A 19,732-nucleotide genomic window follows, 5' to 3' on the forward strand; every position below is an offset into this window, starting at 1 on the left:
ATCCATTCTGATAATTGGGTGATGTCCCCTTAAACTAATTTAAATCTGTCACAGAGATAAATGATCCAGTAGAATTGGAGCTTACTATTAGCTTCCCTGTGTCTATCACTGTAAAATATTCATGAGTCCTCTTGTATTAAGCATAACATATGGCAGCAGGTAGTGTCGCAATCACACAACTCCAGGGACCTGGAGGTTGTGGGTTCAAGTCTTGCTCCAGGTGACTCTCTGTGAGGAGTTTGGTGTGTTCTCACCATGTCCAGTTTCCTCTTACGGTCCACAAACACACGTTAGTAGGTGGACTGGCGACTCAAAAGTGTCTGTGTAGGTGTGAATGTTCGAGTGTGTATCGCCCTGTGAAGGACTGGTGCCCCCTCCAGGGTGTGTTCCTGCCTTGCACCCAGTGATTCTGTGTAGGCTCCGGACCCACTGCAACCCTGAACTGGATAAATGAATAAGCATATGACTGATTTGTAACTTATATTCGTCTTTTTGTATTTGCTTGTTATTTCTTCACATTATATCATAAATGACAACTTACCTTATACATTTCATTGGTCTTAAAGTTTTAAACAGTGAATTAAGAAGACATAACAGCCCGGCGAAAAAAGAAAAAAAGAAAAAAAATATATATATATAAATATATTATTCATAGTGTTGGAATTATAGTGTAATGCCTGAGCTCATTCCTCATTTTTCTTCCTTACACTCATCCTTTATCTAAAGTAGATCAATTAAATGAGAGATGATAAGGGATTTAGATGGCAATGTAAACCCATAATAAGAAAATTACTGAAACCCATAATAAGAAAACAGATAGGAGTGACTCAGAGGGGAAGACTTGGGGCTGCTTGGCCTTCAGCTTTAAGTTTGTTTTGAAGGGAAAGTGTTAAAATCTTGAAACACCAAAAAGCTAATTTTGTAGTCAGAATATTTTTTCTCTGTGGTATCTAGATGGATATATCCAGATCATACAGTGGTTTGGCCTTAGGAGACAGACAAAAATTCTTATGCATCCGATACACCACCAGCATAATTGGGGGTTCACAATAGACATTTGTTTCCTGCTGTTTACGATGGAAAAGGCAAAATTTGTATGCTGTTTTGGTGTGCCGTTTTTTGTATGCTTATTTTGTGCTAGGACATAGAAAGCCACAGAATGTTGGTATACCTCATTACTGCTAGCCAGTGTGCTAACATGACATTACAAATCTTATATGCATGTTTATAGCGCTTAGCATAATCTTAGAAATATTGTGCTTAATTAACAAATGTACTTATAAAGTGAATTTAAGGATTCCATGGTGCTGACAAAACTTGTACTTTGAATACGTTTGGTGATATTTTTGTTAAAGGTTTGTGGCAAAAGGTATTGCTAACAAAAGTACCGGCCAAATTCGGAAAACTAGCTAGCTAGCAGCTAGCACTGGCTAATGGAATTGTTCATTATTTCTGTGTGTTCTCCAACATGAGCAATTTTGTTTGTTTTTTAAAGCTACATTTTGTTATATCTGTGGGTTAGCAGTATGTTGTTAATCTTACTGGGTGATATTGACAAGCTATCATCACTCCCTTCTTTGAACTCCATCATTCTCATCCCTGCATTTAGCCCTGACATCTCAATCTATACTTTAGGTAATTTTCTAAATTTACTAGTGTGAATCCCTGGTGTGAATCCCTGCCTCTCTGAATCTGAATGCTGAATGACAGAACTCTAATATGGACAACAGTAGCAGTTTCTTTATGAGCAGCATTGTAAGTCAAATCAACCACACCAAAGTATGCTTTAGGAACACATGAGCTCAGTATCATATTTTATGAGGTGGCTGCAGGTTGTTTTGTTTTTCTTTTCTTATTCCTGATTGATGAATTATCTAGAACCTGAGTAAAAATAGCTGCGCCTGATGCCCAGGTGGTGCTGGAAGCTGTTTTATTATTTAGTTTGACCGGCACATCTGGTTATGTAATCTCCACCCTCCATAGAAATGTTCCACCAAAGACTGGCCTAGTTCTACAGTAGTACACACACACACACACACACACACACACACACACACATATACTCTGTGAGTGTTGGGTCACAGTTGTGCTGCTGCTTCCATTTTATTTGTTTTAGAGATAGAGCAGATCACATAGTACTGCTATAAATTATTTAATAATATACAAAATATATAAACATAATATGTTTTGCGGGCGGCACGGTGGCGCAGCATGTAGTGTCACAGTCACACAGCTCCAGGGGCTTGGAGGTTGTGGGTTCAAGTCCCGGTCGGGGTGACTGTCTGTGAGGAGTTTGGTGTGTTCTCACCGTGACTGTGGGGGGTTTCCTTCCACGGTCCAAAAACACATGTTGAAAGCTGGATTGACGACTCAGAGGTGTGTGAGTGTGTGTCACCCTGCGAAGAACTGGCGCCCCCACCTGGGTGTGTTCGCGACCCTGAACTGGATAAGCCGTTTCAGAATATGAATATAACTGATGAGCCAACACTTCTGCCCACAAACATTGCCAGATAAATATCAGTGCATATCATGCATTGCCTTTCAGAAGACCTTGAATGGTCTCATCCGTTTAAAATGAAAACATCCTATTTATGTTGGTGGTTTATAGTACATTTAAGTCTTTGATCATCTACCAATGGGAAAACTATTTTAGGACTAGTTTGAGTAGAAACCCCCCCACCCAGCTGTTCCCTGGCCCTCCAGGACCAGGAGTTTTGTACCCATGTATTGGAAACTCTGCTTACATGTGTGGAGAATATCGTAATGGTCTTGTTGTGTATTTATCCAAGTTAATTTCTTTCTCTTGTCCCCTCTCTTCCTCAGTTGTCTGGACAGCAGTGTATGTTACGACAGTGATGACACTAACGCCCGCAGTATCTCAAGTCTGTCAAACCGCTCATCTCCACTCTCCTGGCATCAAGGTCAGTCCAGTCCTCGTCTACAGGCCGGAGACGCCCCCTCTTCCACTGGTGCCAGCTACTCACTCAGCAGTAAGACCTCATCCCAGTTCACCTCTCACACCATGCCTGCCCGCTGCTCCGGACGCCTCAGTAGCAACACTGCCCGCACCGAGCTTACTGCAGACTCTGACCTCAAGTCCGGATACCTCAGTGACTCTGATCTGCTTAGCAAGAGCCTGAACGACGAGGATGATGATGATGATAATCTGGCCAATGGGTAAGATCAGTACATATATATTCTTTTGAAAAGCTACACACTTAAATAATTTTTAGATGCCATGCACTTCATGGAATTGGCTTCTCAATAAATCATGCACTCACTCGCTCACTCACTCATTCATGTTTAACAAATGAAGAAATAGGGTCCCATGGTGCACATAAATTGACCTTGTTGCTTTGTACCATGCCTGAGCATGATTGCCTCCAGTCCTCACCAACCCATTCGCCTAGCTCAGATTGTGCTTAGACAAGGCCAGAACACACTTACGTTATCAGGCTCTAAGTTTCTGTTTTGAATAAAGGTGCTCTTGCACAGCACAATGTCCTTTTGGTTCAGTGAGCAGCCAAATTCATGCCATGCATCTCTTAGCTTTAGATACAAATCTGTGTTGTTCAGTGTTTTTTATTTATTTTTTTACTGTGTTGTGCACAAATTCTGCACCTCAGCTGTAGACCACAGTGATCCCTTTGCGGCCATGTGTGTTCACCTTTTAGCACGTTTAGCTGAAGTCCAGCTTAGTCCAGCTGAACTGTGCCTGAGTCTATGTTTCCAAATGGACCCAGGGTCAGTCGTGCTCGGCCATTGTACAGCCATAGTATAGGTGTGAATACATTAGCATTAGGGAGAAATATACAAAATATTTATATCTATATTGTTATTAATGCAGTAAAATGAACAAATGTCGATATTTTAGTGTTAGATCCGTACATCACCGTAACTACTGTTTTAAAATATCTGTCATCGGCCGACACCAAAATGATTACATTACAGTTTTGCTTCCCCAATACCTATGATTTCTACTACATTAATTTCTCTGTGCACATGTAAGACGTAATCTTTTAGCTTCTTCTTAAATGTGTGAGACACATGCACTTGTGTAATAGTAGCAGCATATTAGAATTTCTTTATTTATGTAACTGCAATTGTTTGTGCTAAAAAAAAAACTAGCACCACTCCAGTTTTTGAGCAGTAGTGTATATATGAGAACTGTTTCCAGGCTCAGAATCAGAGCACCTGTCAGAACTGGAACGAGGGAAGGGAAATAATTCAGTGTCATGAATATGACACCTTCATGGGAAAATCTGAACTGGAAAATGTCGTTTATTTGCTATTAAATGTTGAACAGTGTTGGATGCAACAGCCCGGGCTGAGAGTGAGAGAGCAGCTGTCCAATGAGAGGGAATAAGCTGAGAGTGAAAACACCAGAATAACAGGCTTCAAAGTGCTGTGTATCAGAGGGAACATGTTAATCAGCTTCATTAACACAGAGCCCTGCAGAGATGATGGTGACTAGTGCAGGAACGACCCCTGGAATCAGATTAAAGTGCACCAAAGTAGATAGCAGCAATAACACTTTGTTTGTGGAATAATGACAAGAAAATGATCTGTATAGTTTGAGTACAGACCCAGCCATTGTAGGAATATCGAAATTGTACACAGAGAACAAATGAGCAAGTGAAGAAGGACGTAAACAATATGGAAACAACAAGTGCAGGAGAGAGACTGAGGATGTGTGAAATGGATGCAGGCTACAGCATGATGTGCCTACACTTCTCTTCAGTCCACCCCAAGAAAAGAACCACGTCCACCATTTGTGGCTTGAGGCTGAGTGTATTGTAACTGACTGTCATTTCTCCAGGGTTTTGATGTCACTGTAGTGTCAGAGTGTCTGGGAGTTTCTGATTGGTCCAGCTCATCTACTATAGGTGGTCTAAGAGGTTACATTTCTCCCCTTTTTATTGTGACTTCAGTATTAGATGGAATCATGATTCAGTATGTGTAATAAATTTGAGGAGGATTGTACTTTGAAGATCCATCTGGGTGATGATATCACTGCATGTTTTGGAAGGTGAAAGGATGACCTTGATCTCTCCTTAGTGTGGCTGCAGGAGCTCAGATTAGCAGAGGGAAGCCCGCCAGGTGGCTGGACTCAGTTAGGAAACATTACTGCTCTCTCTCTCTCTCTCTCTCTCTCTCTCTCTCTCTCTCTCTCTCTCTCTCTCTCTCTCTCTGTGTGTTTGTCTTTATCACACTGGAGCTGCTCTTCAGCATCAGTGGCTTTTCTGTTGCTGTCACTGCAGCTCTGTTTGTTCTGTCTCCAGTGGCTGCATCTCTGTCTTCAGGAAAGAATGTAACTGTCACCCCCTTTCAACCAGGATTTATCTTACATAAAGAAGTCAGATATTCAGTAACACCCCCTTACACTCCCTCCCTCCCTCTCTCTCTCTCTCTCTCTCTCTCTCCCTCCCTCTCTCTCTCTCTCTCTCTCTCTCTCTCTCTCTCTCCCTCTCTCTCACTGTCACACACACACACACACACAAAATTTAAATGAGCAAATGAGAATTCAGGGCAGTTGTGTAGCAAGAAATAAAGGGGTTTTATCAGAGGAGTTCATGCAGTAGGATTTAAAGAGTGCTGCATGACAGTGGGGGATCAGACTCACTCAGAAAAGAGAGAGAGAGAGAGAGCAGGGTGAATTGGCATAAAGACATGGATAAAGATACACACTTTGCTCCCAGTTCACTGTTGTATGTGTCCAGATGCATGAATATGGCAAATGGTAGACCCTTTTAGAGTCCTAGAGGCATATCCACAATGCAGATAAATAATTATATGCAGATGTTCATAATAGCCCCACTTTCTCCCAGTTCTTCAATGATCAAGACCACCAGAGAGCAGGTATTAGTTGGTTGTTGTATCATTCTCAGCTCTGCCGTGACTCTGACATGGTGTTTTAGTGTGTGTTGTGCTGATACAAGTGGATCAGATACAGCAGTGCTAAACCCCTCAGTGTCACAGCTGGACAAGCAACCAAAAATATCTAGCCGACAGCATTCTGCATCCACCAATGAAGTACTAGAGGATGACCAACACATACTGTGCAGCAACAGATGAGCTACAGTCTCTGACTTTACATCAACAAGGGGAACCAATGAAGAAGGAGTGTCTAACAGAGTAGTCAGTGAGTGGACACAGTGTTTAAAACTCCAGTAGTACTGCTGTGTCTGATCCACTTGTACCAGCACAACACACACATCACCACCATATTAGCGTCACTGCAGTTTTGAGATTGATCCACCACCCAAATAATACCTGCTCTGCGGTGGTCCTGTGGGGGTCGTGAACATTGAAGAACAGGGTGAAAGTTGGCAAGAAAAGAAGTTGAAGAAACAGATGGACTGCACTCTATTTGTAGAACTACAAAGTACACAAGTGTGGTCAGTGAAGCTGATTGAAAATGAGTATCGCTGATTGAAAATTGAGAATGAGTGTAGAAATAATGAGGTAATTATAATGTTTTGGCTGATCTCTTTGTTCATTACTATATTATAATCAGTAAACCTCTTTTTTGTGCAGTTAAAGGAACACTAAGCTTAAATGTCTTTGCTACACTGCAGTCAGGGCTTAGTTAATTCTCATAAAATGTGTTTTCCAAGCTTATATATTTTATTAGCCTGTTGATATTCATGTGTGTGTGTGGATATCCTTGTCCCTTGTAGCCACCTGCAGGACCTCAGGCACGGTTGCCACAGCGACTGTTAGACCCTTGCAGCCACCTGCTGTGCACCACCTGCTCTCAGGTCAATCAAGCATCACCATCCCATCTAGCCCCCCTACCTGCGTCCATGCATTAGCTCACCAGTCAACACATTAGTGCTCCCATTAGCATTAACGTTAGCATCTAGCCTGCCTGCTTTCTTTTCTTGATTAGTATGCATTAGGAATCATTTGTTTAAAGTGTGGTGGTTTCAGCTGATCCACGTTGCTGGCTGTTTCAGTCACATACAGATGTTTTGGTAGGTGTGTCTAAGGAGGAAAGTGATTAGCTTCCTCTGCTGCTAGGAGATATGAATTCTCTTTAGTAACCCTGGTGATGAGACTGGAGGAAATTAAAGGAGAAAAGGCGAATTTTTGCTTCCAGCTGCACCTTCAACCTCCCACAATCGATTTTCTTCTGCTGTTAGGAAATAGCTTCTTCTGTGGTGTGTGTCAGCGCAGGATATTTCCAAAGCAGCACCCCAGTGCTAATGGTTTATGACCAACAGAAGCAAATAAATTTCTTTTAGAGGTTGAATCGAATAGAAATGTTATGCCTGTAGATTTGTTTTTTTCTTCATTCTTTATGTCCAAGCCGTAAACATGGACAGGGCTGGGAAGCCTGAGATGAGCTGTGTGTTTGGAACTTGACTGACTCTTGCCCAATTCAGGCCCAATGGAGAGCGGGAGTGAGTCATGTACTTGGCAGCCCGCTAATGTTTGCATATCCCTTGTAAGATTATTGGGGTTAATAAAAAGTGGACAGGGGGAAAAATGAACTTCTCTGACAGATAAATAATGACCATCGAATGTGGGCTTGGCTAAGCAAACAATGGAATTTAGAGCTCTGTATTTACAACGTGTGCTAGCTTCTATTAGATTATATCTTCTGGCATCTGTTGACCTATGAGGACTTGCCTATCAAGTAGATCAGCTTTAATGCCATACACAAATCCATCTTGAGTAGCTTTTGTGATGCATACAAAATAAGTCCTCAGACCTCATGCTGCCTCACAGTTTAACTTTGCCTGTTATTCAGCATAATGTAGCAGTGTAGCAGAATGTGAAGTTAGTTTTGTCCTCCAAATATACTGAGTTGTGCAGACGTGGCATTGGGGCAGTTTAAATATGTGAGGTGGCACATGATTCAAAGAAAGCACATGCTAGCCTTCACTCTCTAGGTTTACATAGCCTGTGGAATTAGCAATGACAACATTGTGGAGAAAACTGAGTTAAAACACATTAATTTAGTATGAACTTCTACAGAGCGGATTCAGATTACCTCTAAATAAGCACAACTGGCCTTGATTCAGGCCAAGATCTGCCCATTCACAGTGCATTTGCTGCTAATGAAGCAATACAGTTTTCTCCTGCAGCTGTGCTATTATTTCCATTTTGTGGTAAGCCTTGATAAAGAACAGAACACATGGAGTCATATGTTCTTTGGACTATAAGGATTTTGAAAGTTATACATTTCCATTCTGCATCTTTTCTTCAGGTATTTGAAGCTAGCTCAATAACTAAGCTAAGCTAAGCATGTTTTTGAAACACCAGGGGGCGCATTTTGGATATGTTGTCAGTGGTGAACCTGGGGTAATAGTGTTTTTCTGGTCTTAGATCATCACATACATAAGTAAAACATAGCCACCAAGCTAACAGGTACATAAAGGTTTTAGGCTGAATGTATTTGGCGTCCTGTTCCTATCACTAAGAAGACATTTCACAAAATAAACAAATGAACAGTATTTTTAAGAAGGAAATTGTTGAAAGGTTTGAGCTTTTTCTTTCACACCTACTGTATTGCTTTATTTCACAGGGACTCTCAGCTGAGTGATAGGGCATTATAAACAATCTCTGGCCTTTAATAGTGACTCCTATTACTTTAATGCATTCTGTTTTTAACACAACCTGAACAGAACGTCTGTTTTGTGTCCTGTCAGCCTTAAATTCTTAAGTTTCTCATGATAGAAACATTCAGCTCTCGCTTTTTTTCTTTTATATTTAGGGAGGCAATGTGTACATGTGAATTTTTTCCCAGACTTTATAAAGATGATCGAGCACGTTTTTGGCACTGCTCACATTCAAGGCCCTAATTCAAACACACTTGTAAATTACACTGTCAGTTATGGTTAAGTTCGGTGGTCAGTAAAAGACAGCAGAGACCTGTGGTCTGGGGTCTGGCTTGTACACATGTGCCCGCTGTCCACCTGTCTGTCCACGCCAGGAGAAGATCTGTCTGGTGTTTTTTTTTTCTGTAGTGTCTGATGGATGGAGTGAGGTAATGCCTTACACAGAGCATGCAACAATAACAGCCCACCCAGAATTGTGTCTGCTTATCACCACACTGTCATTAGCATAGTCACCAGCAGGAACACATCACAGGGAAAACAAACAAGCCAACGTTTGCAACATAGGATAAGAGGAGGGTGTGATAATATATGGAACTGGAGATCCACTCATACATCAAGTATGAAACTAATTGTTGTAATTAATGAACAGAAATCCATATAGCACTTCAATGAAATTTACCAATATGGGAGCTTCATAGCAATTAATTATTAAATAACGTATGTAAAATGGAATACTTGTGTTTATACTTTACTGTCTAATTTACTTTGTTGATTTGTGAAAATAATATAACAGACACAATGTGTTTTACACCTATACAGTGAAAACACATTTATATGCTTGTATTATACAGAATGACTGTAAATATGCTAAAGTTAACATATTAGTGGAAAGGTAGTATATAAATATTATGCTCTGAACCCCTTGTCACTGAGTGTTATTTAATTCATAAACATCTGATGACAATTTGTGAATATACAATCTGTTTACGAAAGCTATTATAAAAGGTGTGTTATTTACAGCTTATGCATTTAACATGAAGCCTTTGAACCCTTTAAATATTCAGTAACATACTTATTCTTATGCAGCATGTGAATGTACATGCCTAGAAAAATGTCAAAAATTATATATTATTGTCTCTTTTACACTACTATGTAAAATATGTGTATTCAGCACATGATTACATCTACAATATGCTATATATTATACTGTATATCATATTTGGATAAAACAGGATATCAAACATTTTCACACTATGATATGAATAGTGGCATTTTGTAGATAGAAGTCTGTCAGTAAAGATGTAACTGGGTGGGGAGACATTGATTATAATTGAATGTTAAGAGCCTTAATTAGTTGCAGAAAGAAAAGGGAGGGGATACACACTGATGGAGAGGTAATGGCGGCTTGCAGAATGATCCCACCCAGTCTATATTTCTCTCTCTCTCTCTCTCTCTCTCTCTCTCTCTCTCTCTCTCTCTCTCTCTCTCTCTCTCTCTTTCTCTCTCTCTCACTGCTGCTGCAGCAGCATGCTTCAGAACATGCAGCACATGGATCGGGACGTGTTGCCATAGCAACCATAGTAACCCCCATCTTCAGTCTGACCCAGTGAAAAGCAGTGCGTCTGTGTGTGAGTGTCAGTGTGTTAATGTGTGTATGTGACTGGAATCCCAATGACTGCTTATGAATATACAGTATGATAAAAGGGCCTGATAAGAGGTTTGGTCAAAAGGCTTTGTTTAGTGTGACAGTATGTGACACGTCCCATTCATTTCTGTTAAATGTTCATTTTAAACACTCTGTTTCTGTCTGAGTTAAGGAATTAAATTATTGCACTGATGTAATGTGACTGTAGCATCTCTGTTTATAAAATGGTTGGTGCAAAAATACCATAAATAAATACATAACACATAAATCTAGATTAGATTTTTTATGCTTCATTTTTTTAAACCCAATTTATTTGTGGCCATTATCCACCCAATGGCGAGGTCACTTTTTATTACATGAAGTTACCAAACTGGAAAGGGGTGACTAGCATATGTTTCTGCAGAATCACATGAAGCACCACTCTGTCCTGCCACAGTGAACAAATTATCACTGGACAGCTCAACACGCTTGGAGGAAGACACTAACTGCAATTGAAATACTTGACAAAAGTCACAAACCGACACACCTACATACAACGAACTTCAGCATACTACGTTTTATGTTGAAATAGCTACAATTTGTTACTCTTTTTGTTGTGGAGTATGTATTGTTTGGTAAAGTATGTGGGTTTTCACGCAGTCCTTGTCTTCCTGGGCAACATCTGTTAAATTGGACCTGTTAACTCTTGGGCTTGGATTGGAGGGTGCTTTTGGAGCCTTCCTCTATACAAGATGCACCTCATTAATTCCTTGTTGGGGAAATGCAGGGCAGTATGGATTGCAGGCCATGTGGAAATCAGCTGGACATGCTTATCTCACAGACTCACAGACTGAAAACATCTGGAGAGGAAAGCAGTCCTGGGGGCTTTAATAGGAGACATCCTGTGACGTGTGTACATACATTATTCCAGGTGGTCACGGTGCTTAGGCATATTAGAGTCAGAGATGGGTCAGCAGGGTCCAGCTGGGGCATGTTTGACATTATATTCACTCAGGAGGGTTGTAGGGCTATGAGACATGTGTAGTCATATTTGATTCATTCAGCTCAAGGACTCCACTGCATTGTGAGTTTATTAGCTACACCTACTTTTAATAGGTTCACCTGCCATGCAAGTCCACATTGTGTACAGTAACTATGTACAGAACAAATACTGTCTGTATTCCACTTGTTCACAGCTTTCTATCTCATTTGTTGTTGATGATAGAACTTTTTGTTTTTTTACCTTGCCTATTGAAAATGTGTTATATCTATACACATTTGCAACAAGCTACTCTAAAAATACTGTTTTGTTTCCTTGCAAATTAAAAAAGAGCATGCCTGAGAGGTGTAGCTGAACTGAGAGGTACAAAAGAGTGTTGTCTCTTTTCTCTGAACATACCTGTCATCACATCCTTCCCAGGTGTTTTATATTAGGACAAAAGCAACAGAAAAATAAACCCGATAGAGTGAGAGGAGTTATGTGGCCTCAGCCCCCTTCCTGTGTCCGAGAGCAGCTCTGGCCTCAGCTCTACGCTCCACCTCCTGGGTTGATGCTTCCTCCCCTTTCCAGGCTCGTTTCCTCCTCAGAGACATGGGGCCCAACTAGTGAAGCAGCCGTAGCAAGCCCCCTCCATCTGGCCTTAGGGTGTTTGGGCCACAGCGCCCCTTGTGCAGTGAGTGAGTTAAGGAGTGAATTACAAGCCAGGTGCATGAGGTCTTTCACATCTAAAAAACATTTCTGTCCCCAGAAAAATGTCATTAATTTATTGTCTTTAACAGCTTATCCAATTAAAGGTCACGGTGGGTTCACAGCCTACGCAGAAACACTGGGCACAATCCCTCAGAGACGCAGTTAACCGAGGCAGGGCTAGAACCTCACAACCCCAGAACCCTAGCATTGTGTGACAGTGACAGTACTCTTTACGTAACTGCGCTACCTCCACTAAAAGAATAGTCCTGAAATGTCTTACAGAAAGATAACTTTACTGAAATGTTATTTAAATACAATTAAAATAACTGTGATTTTTCTCTTCCTCGGCCAGTCCATCAGGCATGTCATCCTTCCTTGTAATTTCTTCTTTCTTTTATTTTTCCCCAAGTAATTCTCCATCTGTTCTGTGTATGACAGTGGTTCTGACCACAGCACTGTTGTGCTTTCACTGAGTAGAGGCTTTAGCTGGACGACGTGGTCTTGCAGTGATTTTCCAGCCTAGTGGTTTGAGAGAGAGACTCAGATGAAACTCAGTTCATCAGTAAGGCGTTCTGACAGAGAGCATCATCAGCTGGATTCTCTTCATGCTGCAGCTCAGTTCTTTGGCCTTTAGCCCATTTCAGACAGCACTGTACTCAATCTGCTGCTTTCTAAAAGAATTCATTGCTGAAGTAAAGGTAGGACAAGAAAGGAGTGCTCTATTGAAGGACAGCCCACTGTTCACGCCCCCTATTGGACAGAATTGTCAACTGCATCCAATAAGAATTCAAAAGCAAGCTAAATCGCAATGTCAGCATCAGCACAATCATCCTTGGTTTGTACAGTTCAGTTTGCAAAAATACATAGTAAATTAAATATTTTATTACATGTTTCACTGGAGGGCGGCACGGTGGCGCAACAGGTAGTGTCGCAGTCACACAGCTCCAGGGGCCTGGAGGTTGTGGGTTCGCTTCCCGCTCCGGGTGACTGTCTGTGAGGAGTTGGTGTGTTCTCCCCGTGTCCGCGTGGGTTTCCTCCGGGTGCTCCGGTTTCCTCCCACAGTCCAAAAACACACGTTGCAGGTGGATTGGCGACTCGAAAGTGTCCGTATGTGTGTGTGTCTGTGTTGCCCTGTGAAGGACTGGCGTCCCCTCCAGGGTGTATTCCCGCCTTGCGCCCGATGATTCCAGGTAGGCTCTGGACCCCCCGCGACCCTAAATTGGATAAGCGGTTACAGATAATGGATGGATGGATGGATGTTTCACTGGTCACTGGTGACCAGTGAAAAGAATCAGCTAGGGATTTATAGCCCCTCAGGAGGGCTTTGGAACAGTGGAACAGCTCTGTCCAGAACTCTAAGTATGAGCTGGTATGGTTTTTGTGTTCCAAACGTATCATCCACCATCTGTATTTGATCTTAGAAATAGTTTCATGGCTCAGTGCAGTCACATCCTCTGAGAAATGTTCTAGTGTAAAGCCTTGTCATAAAACATGGAACACTTTTCCTATTATTACTTGTAATTTTGTGAGAACAGTTGGATGAGCAAACATTTGAGTTCACGTGTGTGTGTGTGTGTGTGTGTGTGTGTGTGTGTGTGTGTGTGTGAATTTCTGTTGTTGAGGCTGTTGGTGTGCTTTAAGTGTGTTAAATATTTAAAATACTTTAAATTCAGTAAGTTTTAAAAACTTGTTTCACTTACTACAGTTGGTCAAGCTTTGGACCACTGCCAACTATTTGAACACAAACAGAAACAGCTAAAGTGAAAGGCATTCACAGTGACCCACCCAAGAGCCAAATAGTAGTTTAGTTAAGATTTTGTATCAGTGGTGGGACTCTCAAAGCACATTTATTTTATTAAAAGTCATCAGTGACATCATCTGCTTATCTTTCATTTAAAAAAAACATGCTCGATGAACATGTTTTTATAAGGATATGTGACCTATCTGTAAATAAATGTTATAGTTATGAGTAATAAGTGTATATATGTGTGTGTGTGTGTGCGTGTGTGCACGTGTGTGTTATCCAGATATATATAAATTGTAGGGACCAAAATCACCATTACATTGTGGGGACTTTCCTTCCTTATGGGAAAAATATATGTCCTTATGTCCCCATTATGTAAACTCTTACATTTTAAGATGAAGTCCTGATAAGGTTAAGGGTAGGGTATAAATAAGGGTATTAGGATATTAGTATGTATGGCATATGAGTGTGCTGACCCTAAGCATCTGAACTAAATGTTGTTATGTGTATGTTATGTATTTTTGCTGTTGTGTCACACAAATGTCCATTTTGTGTAAATTTAATGGACAATAAAATTTAATCTGTAAGGTTACGGTATGAATTGGAGTCTGTGTAATGTCCCCTGAAACCATGGAGACGTGTGTGTGGGTTCAGCTTGGTGTATTGATTTTTCTTTTTAGTCATGTCTTATGCCACCTGAGCTCCATCCAGATTCATATTTCTGGATGTATTTCCTATTGATTTTGTCATATATCTAGAGAACTTCTTTCATCTTGCTGCTCTGCACTTTAATAAATGCCGGTTTATTTGAGATAGGTTTTGATGTAAAAATACAGGTCCAGACCATGTAAAACGGCATGATATCACTACTTTGATGCACAAGCAGAGCTTAATCTTTGTGTTATTTATCTCCTGCTGTTTATACTTCAGTCAGTTGAGAACATATGGCGAGCAGGGCCATGTTTCTGAGGAGCAGCTGAGTGGTGGGTGCAGATAAACAGAGCGATAAGGACGTCTGATAACAGCTTCCTAATGCTGCACAGTCAAAGCAGAAGAACTGATAGTAGAGAATAAACGAGACTGTGTTGGTGGGGAGAGCCCGAAACCACAATAAAAAGTAACTGAAGCAAAGATTCTACTACTGTTACTACTACTGCTGTAAAAGACTTCCATAAGTATTTTCAGAATAGATTATATTGTTGGCTTCCTCATTGTTTGGCTGTAAACAGATGAAGATGATTATTGAATCATGACTTCTATGCACTTAAGCAAAATTGTGCAAGTAAAATGTCATAAGACATAATATAATTGAGCTGACATTAAGCTAATTCACCTCTATCCCTTGCTGTAGGTTCACACAGCCAGTTTGTGATTCTGTCAGATGTACTGTGATATGTTACACAGAGTTTTTTTTTAGGTATGGAGGTGATGACAATAATTAGCAATCTCATGCAGGGCCTAAATCAGATGGGTAATTAAAGTCTATGACAAACCAAAGGTGTTGTACAACATACAGCACTCATGCAGAAGTAGATCAAAAGAGGAGGGACTCTTCAGCTTTACTGTGTGACACAGTATATTAACCATTAATTAATTCATTTTCTGTAACCGCTTCATTCTGTCAGGGGTCACGTTGGTTCCCAAACTTTGTTCTTATCACACCAACCGAGTTATGATGTTGTTATAACTAACAATCATGATCATACAATTAATAATCAAAATTATAATCTTGACATAGTAGTGTTTAATGCAGGGTTTCCCACTCTCAATCTCAACCCAACAGAGCTTTAGATTAAGATGATGATTGTCTTATTTGTAGAATTTCTTCAGCCTCAATTCCCTAAAGATAACTGTTGCTTGGAGACTCTATGATTTATGTTGGTGACTATGGAGATCTGTCTTGCAACAGAGTGACAGTGTTTGTCCACAGTATAGGCTACTTCTGTCTCCTCCAGGGGGCTTCATGTGGATAACCAACTCCAGGTGATTACCTTTGGTCAGGCTGGGTTGGTGTGGTGTTTGTAATAGAATCAGAATCAGAGTCTATTGGCCATGACTGTTTGCAGATACAGGGGTTACACAGTGCACAATAACAGACAGTTGACATTTCAGAATAGAGTGCCTCTCACTAAACCAATGTTGCCATCCACTGTGCCATCTTCTGTTGATAATAGACAGTAGCTAGATTTATTTTTACCTTTAATTATCTGGTGTCCAAACAATATTAACTGATTGAAAGTTCTAAATTTGAAAGACATCTTGATGATATGGTGTGGTATATGGGGTACAAAGATAATGGGGCCATTCTTCATCATTGGAAACCTCAAGGCCACTGGATATGCGAAATTGCTACATGATGATGTGTTTCCCTCTTTATGCACTGAAGCTGGCACGTTCCCTGAGTTTTTCCAGCAAGATGGTGCACCACCACATTATGGGTGTCAGGTCCGAGCATTCCTAGATGAACAGTTTCCTGGAAAGTGGATTGGTCGTTGTAGGCCAGTTGAATGGCTCCCAGGGTCTCACGATCTGACCCCCTTAGACTTTTATATTTGGGGACATCTTGCAATTGTCTATTGTCGCAATTGTCTATGCTGTGAAGATACGAGATGTGCAGCACCTGAAACTATACTGGAATACTGGATACTGGAAGCCTGTGCTAGCATTTCTCCTGCGGTGTTGCTATCAGTGTGTGAAGGGTGGGAGAAGACAATCCAACACAATGGGCAGCACTTTGAACACATTTTATAAGTGGTCAGAAACTTGTAAATAACCCATGAAAGAATAAGGTTAAAATACCAAGCACACCATTGTTTTTCTTGTGAAATTCCCAATAAGTTTGATGTGTCACATGACCCTCTTCCCATTGAAAAAACAGAAGTTGGATCCAAAATGGCTGACTTCAAAATGGCCACCATAGTCACCACCCATCTTGAAAATTTTCCCCCCTCCCATACACTAATGTGCCACAAACAGGAAGTTAACATCACCAACCATTCTCATTTTATTAAGGTATATCCATATAAACGGCCCACTCTGTAGAATCTGTTTAATCTTATATTATGCCTGTATGGTTGACCTATAGATGCCACCTGATGTGGCCCTTAAAGGTCCTTAAAATAATATACTAAAAACCACAGGTGATGTACGAGTCAGAGTAAATGGGAAGGAGATAAATTTATGTGTAAGGGTGACAGAAGTCATGACAGATGTCAGCAGTTTTTCTGGTCTTATTCTAGTAATAGTTGCCAGACTATTGATTGATTGACACTTTTATTTTTATAGCACCAGCAATATGCAGCAACCACCTGGATGATGCAATGGCAGTCAATCCGTGCCAGTACACTCGCCACACAAAAGGTACTGGATAGAGAGGAGACTAGAGGGCATTATTAAGCCTGTTAATTTGAAGTGGGAGATGATTTAGGAGGATTTAGGATGTGGTAGCAGTGGTAGATTTAGCTTGACATAAGAGACACATCTCAACTCTCTTAGAAGAAATGCCCAGGGAACTTTTATGATTTCAGAGAATCAGGACATCAGTTTTACATCTCATCTAAAGAATGGTGACATTTGTTCAGTACATTGTCCCTATCACTGCGGTCAGTCATTGAAGGCTGAACAGTGCCCCCTGTTGCCCCCACCAACATAACTTTCATTAGAGGTCTCCCATCCAAATTGGCCAGGCACAAATGTGCTAAGTTTCAGTGGATTTGCTTGTTCTGATGTTCATTGTAAAAATGTTTGTTGTTCTTCTGTAGCAGGTATATATTTTATATGAGCAGATATCCATTTCATATATCTGTCATTCATCTGTACTATGTTTGATTTCCATATGGATGCAAGTTTTTGACAGTGAACATTTAGCTCAGTTTAATCCCTTTTTTGAGTATTGACCATTCCATGCTCTGCATTTTTTAAACAGCTGTGACCAGTTTGAATAGGCTCTACAGAACTTTTGTAACCCAACGAGTATAATAACGTATTTGGAGTTGGTGCACAAAGCTGAGTTTCCATTTTAAAATGCTATTCATCTGAGCTGGACCAACTGTATTATGGGATTGATTTTTTTTAATAGCCAACTTACACGTGGAATTCCTTATAGAGGCATAACCTCAATTACGGGAGAACAACGTCATCTTATATGTTTGTAGATCTGTAGTAAACTCGAATCTCTGCATCCATTGCAAAGAAAATTCAGTGAATCTTTAACCTTGTGGTACAGTTGCCTGGTGAAACGTGATGCATTTTAGGCTATGATCTAGTTACTTATCGTTGTTTATTGCTGTACACTTACATGAAGTAGACAATGAATGCCTCTGAAGTTGTAAGTAACTTTAGGGTGTGTGGTTTGTGTGTGTGTGTACTACTCATTGTCTCTTAAAGTGTGTCCCAGACATCCCTGCTACTTATTCCTCAGGGCTGTGTGATGATGAGGTTCATGCAAGTAAAGCGCGCAAGATGTGGAATCATCTCAGGCCACACACAGTGTGTGTTTGTATGAGTCAGGCAAGGCCTGTGTGGGTCAGGGCATGGTCAGTGGGGTAGTAGTGGAAAGAGATGAGCAGTGACAGAGGCAGTCTGGTGGCTTGTTTTGACAGCTCCAGAGGTCTTCAGAGCTCCTGAATGTGCTGGAACCTAAGTACAAAAGCTCAGTGTTCCACCTGAAAACATCTGTGACTTTATTTTATATTAGATAAAAAATAGATTTCCATCTGAATCCCAAATTCCATTCCTAAGCTGATGTCAGTCTAGGATCGTTGCAGCTCAGCTGTAACTTTCTCACAATGATCACCCCTTTCCAGTTTCCTTTACTCCTCTCTCTTTCATCTGGAGCTCATTGAGTCCACATTCAGAGCAAATCCTTCCCAGGCCTCCCTGCAGGTCTCTCACGTGGAGGGAGGAAACTCTCCACTTCAAAGATATACAGTGATGAATGTGTGGAAAGCCTCGCAGTGTTGGGCTACGTGTGGCTTGAGCCATCGTCTGGAAAAGCCATTACATCCCTCTATAACTGGCGCTGTCTAAAGGTTTTGTGTGATGACCAGGATTAGAGCTGAGGTGAATGAAAACATGGAGCATGGTTAAGTGATTTTAGGAAAATCTGCACGATTTAACAAATCTTGCTTTTCTGAAGAGTGACAGAAGACGGGCTGCTCTATTAGATTTTTAACTGTGGTTTTAAGTTATTCATGGCTAAAATCTGAAATTAAAATAAGTCTACCCTGTGTAATTGCACAGCCACTGTTTATTATGCAGAAGCTTGGCTGTCTAAAATGAAACTGGTTAAACAGGACCGTGCAGTGCGTGCTCCACTGCTAAAATCATATCTCTCCCATCTGTCCATCTCACCATGCATTTGAACAAGATCCCATTTGGCAAAGGGAAGCCCTTTGTCTTTGACTTAGAGAGGTCTGGACTTAGGACTTATCCCCGAAAACTGCCCTGTCAGTGTTTCATATTGAATGTGCCTAGTGTGATTTAGTTACCATTCAAATACTGGATATTTAAATTACTCTCAACTCTAAAATTGACAAAATATAAATGATCTGATACTGTACTGACAGCTACTCTTGGGACTTAAGAGCAACTTTCAAATGCAAGTGAGTATGTGTATATAATCTATACTATTTGCATGTAGTGTGAAGCATTTGGCAGCCAAGATATTTGTTAACACGTTTTTTGTACGTGTTCTACCGGTATTAGAGTAACTACAGATTAACTTAAATCCCCAAAGGACCACCACAAATAGGATTATTCTCAGGGTTGCAGTGATATTGACTGAGGTGGTGTTAGTGTGTGTTTTGAAGGTACAAGTGGATCAGACACAGCAATTCTCCTGGAGTTTTAAAACACTGTGTCCACTCACTGTCCACTGTGTTAGACACACCTACCGTACTGGTTCACCTTGTAGATACAAAGTTAGAGAACATGCTGTCATCCAATGGCCTTTAATCAGTGGTCACATGTTGCTGCCCCCAGGATGCTGTTTGTATTTGTGGTTGGTGAACTATTCTCTGTGCAGCAGTGACACTGGGCTGTTTAAAAACTCAAGCAGCACTGCTGTGTCTGCTCCACTCGTACATTTGCATCACAGACACCACCAC

The 19,732-nt window shown here is 40.8% G+C and overlaps 1 protein-coding gene across 3 annotated transcripts in view; it reads left to right on the plus strand.

Moving 5' to 3' along the window:
* nav1b (neuron navigator 1b) overlaps positions 1-19,732 on the plus strand; it is a 70,530-nt gene that overhangs the window by 11,889 nt on the left and 38,909 nt on the right. For all 3 annotated transcript variants that reach the window (XM_066665865.1, XM_066665867.1, XM_066665866.1), the window contains exon 3: positions 2,824-3,177. In XM_066665865.1, coding sequence (XP_066521962.1) covers positions 2,824-3,177 — 354 coding nt within the window. The remainder of the gene's footprint in view (positions 1-2,823; positions 3,178-19,732) is intronic.

This window comes from Hoplias malabaricus, chromosome 3, assembly GCF_029633855.1.
Source record: "Hoplias malabaricus isolate fHopMal1 chromosome 3, fHopMal1.hap1, whole genome shotgun sequence".
Taxonomy (NCBI): Eukaryota; Metazoa; Chordata; class Actinopteri; order Characiformes; family Erythrinidae; genus Hoplias; species Hoplias malabaricus.